The following is a 17,291-nucleotide window of genomic DNA, read 5'->3' on the forward strand; positions in this document are numbered from 1 at the left end:
CTTTGCCTACAGTACACTACCTAGTCGTCTACAGTCGCGACGTGCACAACGGAGGTGGGTTGACAAATTACAAACGGCAGGTCAAATGATCCACGTGTCGTCGTGATTGGTCAAATTACTTGAAGCGCGCTCACATCCGGGAAACCAACCTTTATGTTGTTAACGTATTTTTGAAAATGTTATTTGTGTTATTATTTGTTATATTATTTAAAAGAATGTCATAAAATGAAGACTAGAAAGCATCAAACTTTAAATATATTTTATTTTCAGAAACAATAAATAATTTTTAAATATAAACATTTTTTTTTCCTGTATTGCACACTAAAAAACATAAAATAATAATATAAATTAAATATATTTACATTCTTATATAAGCCCAACTAAATTCATGTTTTCTTTTATTTCTTTATTAAATGTTATTTGTTTAAATCAATTATTTCTTTTTTAAAGAAATTAATAATTTAAATCGAAATAGAATCTATACTAATAAGTTTAAGGAAAATAAAAAAAAGGTTCTTTTCTATCAACAATTTGATTTAAATTTTTTAAATTTATTTTGCTTAAAATTTATTTTAAAATGTATTTATTTAGCACCAAGCTACAGTATTTAAGTACGAAAGTATAATACACACTCTTAAAGAGTTCATGCTAACATTATTTTAATTAATGCAGTAATTTACTGCAGTAACATGTGATTTTCGTTTGTTCCAATGAGGTAGGCTGTAATAAACAGCGTGTATGATTATCTATTATTATATTTGTCAATATTTGCATAAAAGGGTATAAAGAGTAAACAAAATGTATTTACTGCAGTAACTGAAGTAGAATAATCTTGAAGTGGTCCGTAAATCATAATCATCAGAATAATCATCTCCGACGATGACATAGATAATATAGTTATTAAAAGTTTTTTTAACTATTAATACATGACAATGTCTTGGCTATTTAATTACTTGTATGTATTAAAATGTTTTTATTTATATTTAAAACAAAACAAGACAACTTTAAAAATGAAAAAAAAAAAATCTGCGTCAGCTGATATGTTGTCCTCTAAATAAATAGCATCAGATTTATCTCTGAACTGAAGAAAAACCTGTCTATCTCTGCAGCTGAGCTATGGATTTGAATAATTTCCTTAGTAATCTTTTTTTTACGGCATTCTCAAAATATTTCTTGTTGAAGAAGTTACCAAAAATACACCATCAACAAAATTAGGGTTTTGTAGGCCATGGACCAAAATATTTAACCTTTAACCTTTCTTAAGATGTCATATTGGTCTTCCACAACTTATGAACAGTGTATATAAAGAAATCACTCAACTGTATACATGTACTATTATTGCATAGGTGTATGACTGGAGCATGCTACAGCACACTGCTCTAACATTGCAAGTATGTTTTGAAGTTGGACAACTCCATTTGTTAGGATTGTACGGTTACTTTCCACACAGCAAAACTGTTGGAAATCATCCTCATCAATCTTAAAATCTAGTGTAGCCTGCCAAACAAAAATTAAATAAATAAATAATAGCTAAACAATTAATATTGTAACAAAACAATAATAATAAGTTAATAAATTAATGTTTAACATGGCGAATAACGCTAGTAAAGTTAGGTTTGTGGTACACAATGGTAAACCACAAACCTACAGTTGTGAAGGGACCTCTAATTTGTATTTTAAAGAATTTTCTTTCTAAATTAATAATTGTTGTTTTTGCTGAAATATAAGCCTAATCCTGAAGTCAAATTGTTTATTCAAAAATGAATAAATTGCAATATAATCGGGAACAATTATAATTCTTACCTTAGTCTCAACCAGGAGTTGTGTGAGTTTTTCTAGAAGTGTGCTTGAGTCATGTTTTGATACTCTAGATGTTGCTAACACTCTGCAATAAGTAAGTTAATGATACCAATTTTACTAATAGAACTTTTGTATGTAAAAATTCAACCACTACTTTGGAAAACCTAAATAAAGTGAAATTGGAATTGTGGTAAACATAAACCCTAGGAATTCTAAGTTATTACTGAAACACTGAGACTGAATTTTAACATCTGCCAAATGGAAATAATCTTGGATGTCTTATTTTGGCAACCAAAACATGAAAAAGCAAAAGAGGTAGAGCAGTACATACACTGGTATGTGTGATGAAGGAAAAGCTTCCAAATATCATGGAAAAGTGGACTTTATGAAAGAATCTAGTCATACAAGTTTGAGTTTATCTCAAGACTAAGTAAGCAATAACCCTGGAGTGGTATGTTGAAAGTCTAGGTGGCCTAGACTAACACTGCAATCTGTTTGGAACAGGAGTCTGGGTTAATTTGTATGAATACAGTTGCATTAGTACTTTATGGTATAAACAATAAATACCTTGAGAACACTTGATGTTTAGATAAGAATTAACATTTTAGATTTTAATTATCTTAAATATTACAATTTTTAACAAACCTGTGGAAAGCTTCAACAATATTTTGTAACATTTCCCCTGACGAGTACAGCCACTGTAAGGCTTGTGTGACACTAGGTCTTGTCATACCCTCTATACCTTCACAGACAAGTTGATGTGGGAAGCCTAGACTATCGAACACCAAAACACTAGAAAAAGAAGTTATCATCATTAATTATGCATAAAATAATGACTTATCTCATTGAGTTTAATACGGCCTTAATACATTGAAAAACTGATTGTCGTAAGATCACCGAAGTTAAGCAACATTGGGCCCAGTTAGAGCTTGGATGGAAGACCATCTGGGAATATCTGGTGCTGTATATATATGATGCTGGGGTCCCATTAGGCATTTGAAATTAGCAATGCTGACTTTTATGGCAGCCACCACATTAGTATCTGCCTAAGGTGGGCACTGGATGAGAAAAGCACTTGATCAATGTTAGGACCAACCTGGGTGCTTTAAACAGTCCTGGCTTAGTTTTATCAATGAATGTAAGACTAATTGACATTGTCGTTTGCGATAGATGTTGGCTAAAATACATGCAATCTCTTTGATTTAGGCCTTGGACTACCCTCTCATTCAAAATAGGTGTTTTAAAAGAAATAATGAATGTTTCATATTTCTGCAATGGAACAATTAATTCAATTCAAGGAAAGATGAAATAATCTATTTTTACCTCATGAAATTATTTGTACCATTGCACTCATAAACATTCAATATTTGTGTAACATTCTGTTTACCTTATTTGTAATATGACATGCCATACAGTATCAAACACCTGAGCGATGTGGTTGCTTGTTTCATTCTCAGGTACTGTGCTTGTTACCAAGGGCTCTTGCTTAACTTCGTTGACCACACTCTTTTTCATATCTTTGGTATCACATTTCAATTTGTTTATTAAATTATCGCATTGTTTACGTAGCGACTGCAGCGAATTTATTGCATGTGGTATTTCTGGAATTCTTGACCTTTCAAAAAAAAAATTGTTATATTTTTTACTAAATAGTGACCGTTTAAAAAAAAACCCAATATAAACATTGTAATAAAAATAGTAATGAGAAATGTTTTGAGTAAATCAATGTAAAAAAAAGATTAAACTTACTTAAAATGAGAAACTTGAGATTGGCATAGTGTTATTGCTTTAGATATCAGTAACTTAAGGCGTTCTGGGTTTTGAACTATAAAAAAAAATCAAATGTGACAATAAATTGAATCTTGAATCTCTGAATACATTATTCACTAGGTTACCACTTCAAACAAAATGCTGATGTTTACAAAAGTTTGAGCATACATATACCCTGTAGTAGTTCTTCAATCATGGGAGAAATTAATGAATGACACATGACCAATCAAATGGTAGGGATACACTTTAGCTTGGATGCGAATCAAGGAGTAAGCGCAACGTAATTTGACCAGTTACAAGCGATGGATTATTCAAACTGTCTTTCAAACTGGTAAAATTATGTTGCTGCTTACGTCCTTGTATTGCATCCTAGTGGGAACCAAGCTTTAGGTGATTGTGTTATAAAGTCCTTACCTCTGGAATGTATTGATGATTTTGCATACTGCAGTAGTGAAGTTACAACTGATTTTATTGGCCTTGGAAGAAACATACCAAACACTGCAATCCAATGTCTAAAAGAAATTAAAAATTGGTAAACCTTGCCCTTAGCTGGAAGATGGTACTTCTTTAGAAAAGATATGATATACCGATATGACGAGTAAACTCGTCGCTGGCAGCCAACGTGTTAAACAATTTTTTTAGTAGTAGCTCGTCGAGGGCCATATAAAATTGTTTTTTTTATGCACATTTTTTTTAGTTAAATAAAAATGTTGCCTTTAATATTAATGATTTTTTATTTACACAGTGTTAATTTTAGTGTTATTATAGCACAGATATATATTGCATTATAAAGACAATATAAATATAAAATACTTACTTATCATAGCACACCATGATATCCCTAAAAGACCACGGAGGTTTAACCATGACAATATCAAGCCTGAAAGAAAAAAATGTCTATACTGTGTAACCTGTCATTTAAATCCATTAGGGCACAAAGTCATTATTTGTATAGTATTATATTCCACTCTATTTAATGTAGTAGAGCTGTAGCTTGGTGGTTAACATGCTGGCAATCCCAAGATCCAGGGTTCAATCCTGATCTAGTATGTATGTTTGCAAGTGTTAAAACAAGTTTTAATATAATCTGGGAAAGGATCATATTTTCTAAACAAACCTTTATGACTGGTTACTTACCATTGCTCTTCATATATATCTTTCATTTCCATCTCCAAGGCCAAAGAGAGGGCGCTCTTTAAAACCGCTTTCATTTCCGTTTCTATTTCTCGTAAAGATTGCTGAAAACCAATGACACAAATATCACAAGTTTAAAAATATTTGTTAAAAATGTTGTATAGTATAACATCAGTTAAATACGCCAATATGTAGAATTATATAGAAATTAGTCTATAAATTATAATTAGTGTACATGACAGTGTATAGTCCAAGAATATGGAATGTGGCTAAAATTAGAGTAGTGGGTTCAATACTAGGATGGCATTGTCAATAAATTTATGGTTTTGTGTTCAAATTTAGCCTAACATTTGGGAGTGGGAATATACTTGAGCATGGGATTATACTTGGGTCAAATATTAAATAAATATTTCTCTGATGGAATCTGTAAGTGCAACCCAAAAACTCAGCACATGTGCAGAGTGTACTCACTATATTAAAAACTTACCATTTCAAATTTGCAGGCAATATCAGACTCATTTTCTATTGGTTGAAGAGACTGGACTGTACCATTATTTGCCACGGGAAAATCAATTGATAATTGCATGTGATCTGGTGAACCTAAACTAGTTGGTTGGAGCTTTTTTATCTCTATTGTAAAGTTCTAAATAAAATAAAGAATTAAACTTGTTATTCTTTATTTCATCAAACACAATTTCAGTTCATAATCATCCTCAACAATACACACAATTTTCTATTTCAGTCAATTGGGCTATTCAAAAGCTCTCCCAAATATGGAAACTCTGAAAAAACTACACTTCCCTTATAGTTCAAAAGGTTTAAAATTCATTCATATTATTGAAACCACAGAAAACTAGACATTTTGGACCAGCCCAAGAGTGTCCAGTATTGGGCAAGTTAACTGTATCTTCAAAATTATACCTTTTGTGCAAATGCATTCACGCCAGAAATTAAAGCTTTAGTTTGGAGATTAATATCATTGGTACAGAGAACAACGCTGCCAGTCTTAACTACAAAAAAAGAAAGATAAAAACACAAAACGTGAATATGTACATATATTTTATCTGACATACCATACGTGATTCTTAGTGCTGTATCTCCACAAACAACAATATTTGCCTCATGTATGTTTTGGTTAAGTTATGGTCTATGATGCAAGGTGATACAACAAGATGAAACACATGTGAAACACATGTGATGCTGCATTACCAATTTCCTATGAAACTGGAGAAATCTAGATACGATACAGAGTATTGGGTGTATCCCATGACAGACGTTTTACCATTTCCAAAAACATTTTCATCATTGACCTTTGTCAATATACAAATATTTAAAAGTGTAAAAATTCAGTTTATATTGTCAAGATTTTTTTTTTGTTGACTTACCTTTTTGTTGATACTGCAGACAACATTTTAAAATATTGTCATCATTATTGTTAACATTGCATCCATCGTATAGATATACCTGGAACAAGAAGACATACAAAATTATTTAAAAATATGATTTTCAGAGATATCACAATTCTTGCAGAATCTTAAAGCAGTCTTGATATTTTAGGTTGTTTTTGTGGAAGATGTAAATTCGTGGTGAAATGTTTTTCTCGTTTTGTTTGCTTTGTATATTAATGTACTATCCAAGATAAAGGAAATAAATGAATGAATGTATAGACTCTCAATTTGCAGTAATTTAAGATATTCAGAATTTGCCACAGCCTACAGTATGTAAAATTTCCTTTATTCCTTGTTAATGAAATCAGAGCGATTTAACAATAGGATGCTGAGCTCCGGAGATCAAAGGGTTTATCTGTGGCTGCGACACGATCAGTTCCACGCCTTTAACAGGCACTGTAGGCCAAGTAGAATATGTACATACAGTACTGTTGGTATTTGTCACAGCAAGACATAAGATCAAAGGACAGAGTTCCTATCTTGGCAATGCGAGCTCAGACCTGTTGTTAGATTACATTGGTGAAACCAGGGCTGAGTCAAGGAAGATTGGTAAGGTGGATGGAGTAGTCAGGTTTGAGTCTCCAAAAATTCCTAGAGCACATTTCCATATTTTTTCATCTGTCAGAAGGCACACGCTGTACAGGTGTGTCTTTCAAAACAGGTACTGAGGAATAAGTATCCCGTTTGAATTAAATCTGGCAGTAAAAATGTCCACTTACATCTTGTATTGACTGGCCAATCATCCGGTGCTTCTCTCTGATGGCTTGATTGACATACTTGATAGCATTCATGACATCAACTCTAAGAGTGCTTGACCTCTGCGACTGCTTTAAGCCGTCAAGTTCTTGGATCACGACCCAAGGTACAATAAAACATACATATGGGAACTCTGTACATCGGGAATAAATATTTTGATTACAATATGGAAATGACTATCGGCACGGGTATGTACTTAATAATATTAGTAATTCATTTTCTATCGGCACAGTTGACCGTGCATCTAGTACTTTTTAAGGTAAACTGTGCACTATATCAGCAGAGTCGCCAGTGGCCATACGTCCATGATTTTAAAATAGGGGAAGGGTGCAGAGGGCCTAAAAATTGTAAAATTAAGTGCTGAAGCCCACCTCCATATACAACCGGTATTTTAAGGAAAATTGGAAAGTTAATTTTAACATTAAAACAATGTTTATCTATTGCTATACCTTTAGAGTTAGTTTTCGTAATTTGTTGTAAAAATGTCCAGCTTGTTATAAGTACATTAGTATCAAGCACAACATAAACTGGCTGAAACTGAAAAAATGCATTTAAAAAAAATCAATTTATATATAAAATACAGTAGACCTCTTCTTTGGGAAGGTACCTACACTTTTCCATAAAAAGAGCAAGATATGTTTTAACATTACAAACAACCTCTATTCAAGGGACAACACTATTAAGGGACAATATGTTGGGTCAAGGAGATGTCCCCTTAATGGGGGGTTATGTTATGTCCCCTTAATGGGGGTTATAGAGTAGTGAGTAGTACTTTTCAAAGTAAACAGATGAGGTGTATAAATTTTACCTCTGTTGCACATACATACTTTCAAGAACTTTTCTGTGTGTGTTAAAGAGTCCCTGTAAATGTCTACTGTAAATATCAAGCAGAAGGTTTGGGGTTCAAATCTTTGATTTTTCAAAGATTTCCTCATCTTTACTGTTCAAAAAGTAATTAATTTCTAGCTTATATCACTGGGTGGTTTAGAAATTTGTCTATGCCTGTAACAATTTTTAAGTATTTTAGCAAACCCTTTCTTGTGATTCCATGTGAATATCTTCAATGATTTGATTTACATCACCAGGATCAGTAACTGAAAAAATACAAGATTATGTCATTTTTAGGTATATTTATTTCATTTATGGCATTCTTTATGTAAATGTATTAACAGTAGTGTAACTGGAAACTTAGGAAAATCTAATCAGGCATTTACTGACAGACAACAGCCAGCAATGCAGCTCCTACAATGACCAGCAAACTGATTCTTTTTTGATCTGATGCCAGGAGTATTTATTTTAAGCACTCTTCCACTGGTAAACATCCAACAAAATACTCACCTTCAATTCCCTCCATCCAGACATCTTCAGAGTCAACATCTTCTCGAACAATGTTCCTCCTGGTGTTTATGGTTACCAGAGATGTTTCTCCTATAAATTCAACATCTGCTGATGACGCACTTGTATTTGCCAGAGTGGAAGATGACACAGACGAGTGAGAGAATGGTCTTTTAGAAAGAGATTTTGTAATACTTATATTCCAATTCTTTTTTATCTCCAAACATGGGAGAGCACTTTTAATTCTTTCTTTAGCACACTGTGTATTTAATTTATTCAATGTTGTAATGGTCTGGATGTTCTTCTTACACTGAGATGATTTTTGCTTTCCCTTATTTGACTTTATACTATGGCTTTTCTCCGACATGTTAATATCTTCATTTTTTAACTTATTTTTTCTTCTTTTCCTTTTACTTTTAGTCTCTCTAATAACAATCAGTTCTCTTTGTTCTGGTTTACGCTTATCTGGAGACTTTTTCGGATTTTTATGAGTAACTTCTTTTTTCACATTGTGTAACTTATTGACAATGACAGTTTTTATTTCTCTGTTTAGTTTTTCCGTTTCTTTGTTTGAAATCATTTTGGGTTCAGGCTTTCCTATCTTCTTGTTAATCTCAGCATTTGTATTAGGAATTGTTATCTTTTCAATAATTTGTACTTTTTTCGACAATTCATGTGCCCTTTGTACAGTTTTCTTGTTCATTGTCTTTTGTTCATAAAACTTCTTAAACTTTTCCTGAACTTCTTTCTGTATTTGTTCAACACTTTTCTTTCGAATTTGTGACATTTTACTGTAACTTTCACGATATTTCTTTATTTCTCCTTTCATTTTGTTTACAAATGAACTGTCTTTTTCTTTAGCTTGAAAATCAACATTATTTGCTTTTTCCTTTGACAAACTTTTCTTTTTTGTTTCATTTGGTAAAGTCTATAAAACGAAACATATTAAAAGAAATTAAATTAGACATTTCCAGGCATTGTCTTTTGAGGTGAGCAAGTGTGGCTTGCATTTAATGTAAGTCTATCTTTTTTTTTCAATAATAATAATCATCCATTATTTTATTTTTAACTTACCTGGTCCATAGTAGTAGGCTTTTTCCAAGATGACTGTCCTGTCTTCGTGTCGAAGTAGTAAGGTATACCATGACCTCTTGATAATTTTAAAACCCATCCTTCCGGAAGATCCTTGGAATCAGGCTTAACCGACATCTGAACAATTTGCAAGTTCACAAAAAATCATTATGTTATGAGAATCAATGAATGAGAGGCATGGTGAAGTTGGATTCAGAAAACTTAAAAGTACTTCAAGTTGCTAATCCCATACACCCCCATTCACTTATGAAAATAAATGAACCCATGGCAACCAGCAATGCAGCGCATACGCAGATCAGCACCGCCACAACACCTAAAACAGCAGTGGTAAGTAGTCTAGGCCTAGTCTACAACAAGTGTTTTTGATATTCCCAGAAATCCAGGCACATCACACTACCTTATTCTTCAAATCAGTTTCCTACGGTGAACACAAAGCGTGGCCTAGGCAACCCGGAAAGAAGTCACTGTATATATAAAGCAGTAAGACTACTGCTGTAAAATATTATACATGACGATATACATATATGTTACCTTGCTTTATATTATAAAGAAGAGTGTCTTAAGGAAGATCATTAGGATTTTTTGGAACATATAGGCTACTCATCGCCTTATCCCGCACTCAGATCTCCACCACAATCACAACCACAACAGCAGCTGCTCGCTCAAGCGTCATTTTCTACGGCGATCCAGAAGGAACGCCCACACCAGGATTTAAATTACTGTACCATTATTCACAGCCCATCCGACTTGAGTATTGTAAAAATTACAGTACTTTCTTTGGGCCTTGGTACTAACTTTTTTAGGTTGAAATGAAGACGATTTGGAATTTCTAAATCTCGTAATGTTTCTATTTATACAGTTTCTCTCAAACCAAATCTTACACTCATCAACCGCCATATTGGTTAACATAGAGATACGACAGAAGTCGATGTTACAATTCATTTATTTCGGCGCAATTTAAAGGCTAGTAAGCTAGCTATTTGGTAAGTTAAGTTTGTGGGTGTCACACACGGTGACTATCAGGACAGCAGATTAAATTTGTCCGTTTAATCTTTCTTGATATCCAGATAAGATAACGATGGTATGATCAAGATCGGGAGTTGGACTAGGGCTAAGCATCCTATAGGCCTAAATAGCATGAACAACTAATTTCAAGTTAGGCTACATGTTGGCTGACCGATACCAAAGGTCAAAGGAAACAAGTATAAAACAATACTACAATTCTATTGAATTTCAATTTTGTATTTAGGTTTCACAAAGGGTCGGCCACATCGCATTGCTATAGGGCAGAGTGTGGACAGACGTGTATATGAGTCCCTTACCGGATCTATCGGATGAGAAGTTAAGTCGTTGGTCCATGAAAAACAATAGGACTAAAGATTAATTGAACGAATCCAGGTGGTCCAGAAAATAAACTATATTATGTTTTATAGTAAGTTTATAAGCCTTTATCCACTTCCTCACCGCCACCATTATGTGTAAGATATACTGCATGACCCTTATTCAGATCACGAGGTTTCCTCTTATTTTAGGGATATGTTCCCTAAATAGAGAGGCTAGTAGAACCCATTATTAAATCGAATTTCTTCATTTAATCCACAGTTCCTAAATCGGCTAACAGTTACAGCTGAAACTATGGCAAGTCTCCCGGTTTATGATAAGGAAACCGAAAACTATTCTCGTATTTGTTGTTTGCTACTCTCAGAAGGTACAGAGGCCATGAGACGTTTTTTTCTTAGCCATGCTTCTGGTTATGGCCTACAGCCAAGCCAACTTCACGAATTCTTGGCAAATAATAGAGATAAACTTATCGAAAATTTGAAACCAAATACACTGACAAACAAACAAAACAAGATGTTATTCCCCATAAAAGGAAAAGCTGATATAAAAAAACTTGATATCACTTTGTTATTTATGTTGATAAAGCATTTATGCGTGTTTAAAGATAATATGGTGGATGAAACCAAATGGAATGAGATGCCTGGGAATTCCGAATTAGCGAACATCGTTCGTCTCAAGAACTTCAGAAACTCTAAAGCACACCCGGATTGCTGTCGTATTAGTCCAGCTGATTTCAAGAATGAATGGATTCGTTTGTCAAAAATGCTGCAAGTATTAGGAGTTGACAAGAAGGTGATTGATTTGTATGCTACTAAAGATATTAGTGTTACTGACCAAAAGAAGGTTATCGAAGAAATCAGAGAGCTTGAGGAGGAACTGAAAGAAATAGTTGGAGACATCCAGCGAGAATTGCAGACAATCTCATCAGTCACTAAACAAAATGAATCAGCGATTAGAGATGTGTTGGATGGCCAAGAAGATGTCAAGACTTCAATGAGAACTCTAAAAGATCAAATGGATGCTTTAAAGAGTACCGATAAACATCAATCTGAAGCTAGGCTTACTCAACCCACAAACTCTACACAAATTTTAACACTAAACACGGGCCTATGTAAAGTATCGTGTGCACAACTTGACTACAAAGTTAGATCTCCCGAAAAAGTAGACCCAAACAAACAAAACATTGACAAGTTGTTTACACACGGTATGAAAGAAAGCAATGTGATACAAAAGAAATATATTAATTCAAGTGCGGAGTCATATAAAGTAGCCACCAGAACAACATCTGCATCTGAGGGTCAGGATACAGTACATGATATCGGAAGAGTACAGGATGAATTGGATTTGAAGGGAAGTCTGGCATTATTAGTTCGTGGACAACAAAATACACAGGTCGTTGTCCAGAATCTAACTAATACAGTGGGGAGCTTGCAAGAAAAGATAGAACATGTCTTTCCCAGTGGTTAGTATTACCTATGAATGATACCGACTTTAACTCACTAAGGAGGCCGGGTTTTATTAAATTTTACACAAAGAAATACTGGGCACGGCAACATTAAATCTGTCCATTTTCTATGATACGGGCCTTGATTTACCGACCGGTTCCAACCAAGCTAAATTATTCCTCTTCACGAGACAATGATTTATCTTCTAGTTTGGGACCCTATCAACAGTTTATTTTCTTGTTTCATTAATATATTTATGTTGAAATTATCTCAAGCTGTTGATAAATAAATGTATATGAATAAATGAATTCCTTTTATCTTCCACAGCACCACATCATCGTGTTGAATGTGAAAACGACGCTCTACAACTTTGCTTCAACGCTGTTAAACAGAATTATCTTCAAACGAGGAACCAGATTCAGTTACTACCATGGGATCGTTCGGACATTGTCAGCATGGACACATTGTTTACCAACTTAACGTTAGTTGTGGATTTACTTGAACCCAACGAACAACTTAAAATTCCTCTAAATTCTTATCATGACATGTTCAAAAATGACACAAGTAGTGGAGTTCCCATAACTAGGGTATTAGGTTATGGTAGAGCCGGGATTGGCAAGTCAACTCTTATCAATAAAATGGCTTATGACTGGGCAAAGGGAAACAGCGATTCACCAATAAAACGTTTCAAGCTTGTAGTAGCTCTCAGCATGCAGAAGATATCACCAGATGAAAATGTTGTTGAAGCTCTGTTTAAGCACGGTATTTTGACTCGAGAGCATCTTATATACAAAGATACCTTGAATCGGTTTGTGGAGCAGCAACCGGGTGAAGTAGCCGTACTACTTGATGCATGCGATGAATACAAACCACAGAGTATTGATAGCCCAGAAAATGGAGAAATCTTGAAGCTTCTAGAAAACAAACATCTGAGATCAAGCTTTGTGGTGGTAACATCGCGGCCATGGAGAGTTGAAGAATTTAAAGAACACAGAGGCATCTACTTACATTGTGAGCTGCAAGGTTTTTCTAAAAAGAACGTAGAAATCTATGTGGAAAAGTTTTTTCAACGAGACGCTGCCAGGGGAAAGGCTCTAATAAAATACTTGCACAGCAATGGCCTAATCACCGGTATTGCCACCTTACCAATGATGACTATGATCCTTTGCTGGTTATGGAAAGACAACGCATCAATGAAACTTCCAGAAACATTGAGTGAACTATATCAAAAACTGTTAGACTACATGTTTAAGAGGCACTTGGACAAAGACAGTGATAACACAGAGCAACTGACCAAGTATTTGAATAAAGTGGTTAAAATCATTGGTCGTGTTGGACTGGATGGGTTATTTAATAACAGGACACTCACATTTAGAGAAAGTGATTTTGATGGTAGTGCACAATTAGAAGATACCACATCAAAGAATGTTGTTGCAATTGCATGCAAGATCGGATTACTGATGAGGGACACTGTCTCGGGGAATGTGCCATACAAAGAACCAGAAGATGAAGACACGGATTCTGATGATGACTGTTACTTCTCAACGACTCAGCTTAAAGCCAGCATGAAGCCAGAGGTTGGAGTTCTATTCTTCCACAAAACTGCGCAGGAAAAGTGTGCAGCAATGTATGCTGCTAAATTGGCGCGCCGTAAACCTGAAGAATTTCATTCATTATACTTGAATAGAATAGTTACCGCCAAAGATGCTCTCCAATTTGAAATGCTTCTTTTGTTCTTGAGTGGCGAACATAGAAAAGTTTCCAAATTGGTTTTAACCCACTTATTGGAGATTTTCGAAAAGGAATTATCAGTTAATAGCGATAGCTATGTATCGGGTAGACTATCATTTGAAGGAAGTATGCGGTATCAAGAATATGTAGAATTAATCATTCGATGTTATCACGAAAGCAAATGTTGTGGTTCTCTTAATGATATTATGCTTCAAATATTCAAACATAGGCATATTCGATTTAGTAATTTCTCACCTACAACCGCGAACTCACTTGGTTATCTACTCAAATATAGCGAGGCTCAAGAAGACCAAACGAAAAATGCAAACTTAAATATTCACAAGATCGAACTGATGAACATCAGCATTCAGACGAACAAAGAGATAAGCACTTTGTGGGAAATGTTTCCAGATGACCAACAAGAATTTATCAGAAAGGTGAAAAGGTATTCGCAAATGCCTATAGAAAGGCTAAGACGGAAACTACGAGAGTGTCGGGTGGAAACACTACCTCCAGCCTTTCGTCATTTTCCAGAATATCAGTGTTTATCTTTTATGAGGACGTTTCAAGTCATCCACGAACATGGAGGCGACGACACGGACATCACACCTGTTGTGAGTTCACTCCAGAATGTAAACATCGAAAAGATTACAATTCTTGGGTTTGACATAAGTAGCATGGCTGACGTTTTGCCAAATGCTTTACGAAAGTCAACGCTAACTGTTATTAACCTTTCAAGTGCCAACGTTGGACCTGATATATGCAGAACAGTTGCAAAGTCGTTAAAAAAGACTCACAACTTAAAGGAACTGATCCTCAAGAATAATCCCATTGGCGATGGAATCGGGTATCTAGCGGAATATTTCAAGTACGTAACAAAACTTACAAACTTGAATGTCAGTTACAGTCCTGTTACCGAACAAGGAATGGTTATATTGTCACAAAATTTACACGAATTACAACAAATGGAGAAGCTTTCTATATATCAATTATTCGACGCAGCTAGTGAATCATTCGCCCAAGGAATACGGAACATGAAGGCATTAGAGTTGATTACCCTTCCACTACAAGGACTGTCTGCATCAGAAGCTTTTAGAATTGTTCAAAGGGCTTGTCAGTGCCCTCAGATGGTTGAGTTAAAGATTACAGATATGACTAATAGTTGTGACTTGATGGTTAGCTGTGCTGCAGACAACCTCATCGAAATGCCGTATCTGAAGATTGTAAGCCTGTATGGTAAACGCGATGAAGGAAGAGTGGAAATAATCAAAAAAGAATGTACGATAACAAATGGTGCGTGTAATGCAGTTGTAAGGATGTTAAGAAGAATCGGATCTCTTGAACGTCTTCAAATCGTAAGTTTGTGGATGCCCAAAGAAGGACTAGAGGAGGTGGCTATGGCCTGCGAAGATCACCACAATCTGAAAACGTTTAGGTAGGTTTATAGTCGAACACTGTTTTATATGAACGCAAAGCTCATGGTAGTTCACCATTAGAGCCGTGAATTATTCGCTTTACAAATTTAAAACAATTCACAAATCTTTGGCATAGGTATTTGTACTATACCTTTAAATAATGGAGGTCAGGTATAGTTTTGACTACTTTTGTAAATTTGGCCAGTTATTGCACTGCACTTTAAATATCTAACATTGTTACGACTTACACAGTAATCAAACATGTATTTATCTTACTTCTTCCCGTCCGTGATTCGCTTATCTATGTAAATGAATGAACGAATTAAAAAACGTCTGTATTTTTCCTAGATATTCTGGAGAGTGTGTTCCACCTGGTATTGACATTAACAACTTCAAGAAGATTGAGCTTTACTAGGAAGCAGACTGCATCAAGATATTTAAACTCAATTAGAACAAAGTTATGCACAACAGTGGATGTTCAATCCATGGATGCCACACAATGTAAGAGAATAAAAATATTTTTACTCAGTCAAAAAAAGTTTAATATAAATGCAAATTAGCCAATTTAGACTGAAGTTCGCACAATTAAGGCAAAAGGTCTGTACCTTTATCTTCGCCAACAAATATTTTCATATAATGATAGAGCACAGTATTTTCTCAATGATATAATAGGATGTTAATATATTTATTAAAAGAATAATATACTGTATATTTATTATACTGTCCTGATATTTACAGTTCAGATTCCAGATAACTTTTTATATATCTTTCCAGAAATTGTGCCTCCTTCATAATATTGTTTTATTCATTTTTTAAAGATGGAAAAAAAGATTGTATTGTTTTAACTACCTTACTTCTCGTTATGAATGTTCTATTGTATTATTTATATTTTGTATATTATGAAGAAAATAAATGTTACTATGAAATGAAATATATTATTTAACTGATTTTAGGGTTATTGCATATTTTATTTTAATTATTTGCCGTATTATATACATGTACTAGACTTTTTTACGATGCCAACTTTTTACAAGGTACCGTTAGTGACTATATTATGTCTTTCAAATTAAATTTAGTGTTTTAGACTCCTTGTGCAATAGTACTTTCAATTCGTTTATTTAAACATTTTTTAGTCGCGTGGACGCGACTCTATAGTTCACTATGTCGGTCGGTTGGTCGGTCTGTCTGTCTGTCGGTCTGTCTGTCGGTCTGTCGGTCCGGTATCACTATGCGTTTTATCGCTTTCTGAACTTATCTTGATATCAGTTTAATCTAGCTATGTCAATTTTTCACAGAATATTCCTTATGGCCAGGAATCGATGTGGTTATGTTTTCACGATGCGCAATAACAAATTACGCGGTCTACGCACGATTTAACGAAATCACGTTTGTAATCATATCTTCACAACCATGAATCACAATTAAATAAAATTTGGTACTCATAAATTTCAGGGCATAAATCATCATTTGGCAATACAATTACGTGCGTAGCGCATGTAACGCATGCGTACGCGCGCTTACAATTTTCAAAATTTATTTTCGATGAAATAAGAGTACGTTTCAGGAAATTTTAAGCGTTTACAAAATTGCCATGACTGCGCAGATTTTTGCGCGCGCACTGCGCGTTAAATGTTATTGCGCACTCTTTTTGCCCGATTTCTGTTTTCTTGACTTACTTAACTCGAAATTACGTTATACGAGCACGTCAAAAGTGACAGGCTACGCACGTGTAAATTAAAAAAATATAAATGTTTTTAAACATTTCAACATTTTTAAACATGTTCAGTAATTTCGGTCAGTATAGTTCACTATGTCGGTCGGTCGGTCGGTCTGTCGGTCTGTCTGTCGGTCCGGTATCACTATGCATTGTAGCACGCGACTTAATGGCTGTTGGCCTTGTTTTGTCATATGGTGCTAAAACTATACATCCGCGGTCCGATAAAGTCCAATACAGTGTTGATGTGTGAATGTAAAATGCAATGTTTATATGTATTAATATAAACAGTACTTAATTTTAGCTTGAT

At 34.4% G+C, this 17,291-nt stretch overlaps 2 protein-coding genes across 3 annotated transcripts; one reads left to right on the forward strand and one right to left on the reverse strand.

Moving 5' to 3' along the window:
• Nucleotides 1–379: 379 nt before the first annotated feature.
• Nucleotides 380–9,984, reverse strand: LOC144838713 (transcriptional protein SWT1-like). 2 transcript variants are annotated; one of them, XM_078694169.1, is made up of 17 exons: nt 9,867–9,984; nt 9,318–9,452; nt 8,247–9,171; nt 7,941–8,002; nt 7,358–7,445; nt 6,872–7,041; nt 6,090–6,168; nt 5,626–5,714; nt 5,192–5,347; nt 4,708–4,808; nt 4,388–4,450; nt 3,985–4,082; nt 3,550–3,625; nt 3,188–3,415; nt 2,446–2,592; nt 1,804–1,885; nt 380–1,497 (listed from the first exon to the last, which is right to left on the reverse strand). In XM_078694169.1, exons 2-17 carry the CDS (start codon nt 9,450–9,452, stop codon nt 1,336–1,338), a joined length of 2,661 nt encoding a protein of 886 aa, XP_078550295.1. In that variant the 5' UTR covers nt 9,867–9,984; the 3' UTR covers nt 380–1,335. The 2 variants fall into 2 exon arrangements, with proteins under 2 accessions (XP_078550295.1, XP_078550296.1); XM_078694170.1 differs by having other exon boundaries at nt 9,733–9,963.
• A 974-nt stretch (nt 9,985–10,958) lies between these two features.
• LOC144838712 (uncharacterized) lies at nt 10,959–15,762 on the forward strand. Its single transcript, XM_078694168.1, has 3 exons — nt 10,959–12,138; nt 12,449–15,287; nt 15,616–15,762. Exons 1-3 carry the CDS (start codon nt 10,971–10,973, stop codon nt 15,680–15,682), a joined length of 4,074 nt encoding a protein of 1,357 aa, XP_078550294.1. The 5' UTR covers nt 10,959–10,970; the 3' UTR covers nt 15,683–15,762.
• Nucleotides 15,763–17,291: the final 1,529 nt, after the last annotated feature.

This window comes from Antedon bifida, chromosome 3 (assembly GCF_963402885.1).
Source record: "Antedon bifida chromosome 3, ecAntBifi1.1, whole genome shotgun sequence".
NCBI classification, from domain to species: domain Eukaryota; kingdom Metazoa; phylum Echinodermata; class Crinoidea; order Comatulida; family Antedonidae; genus Antedon; species Antedon bifida.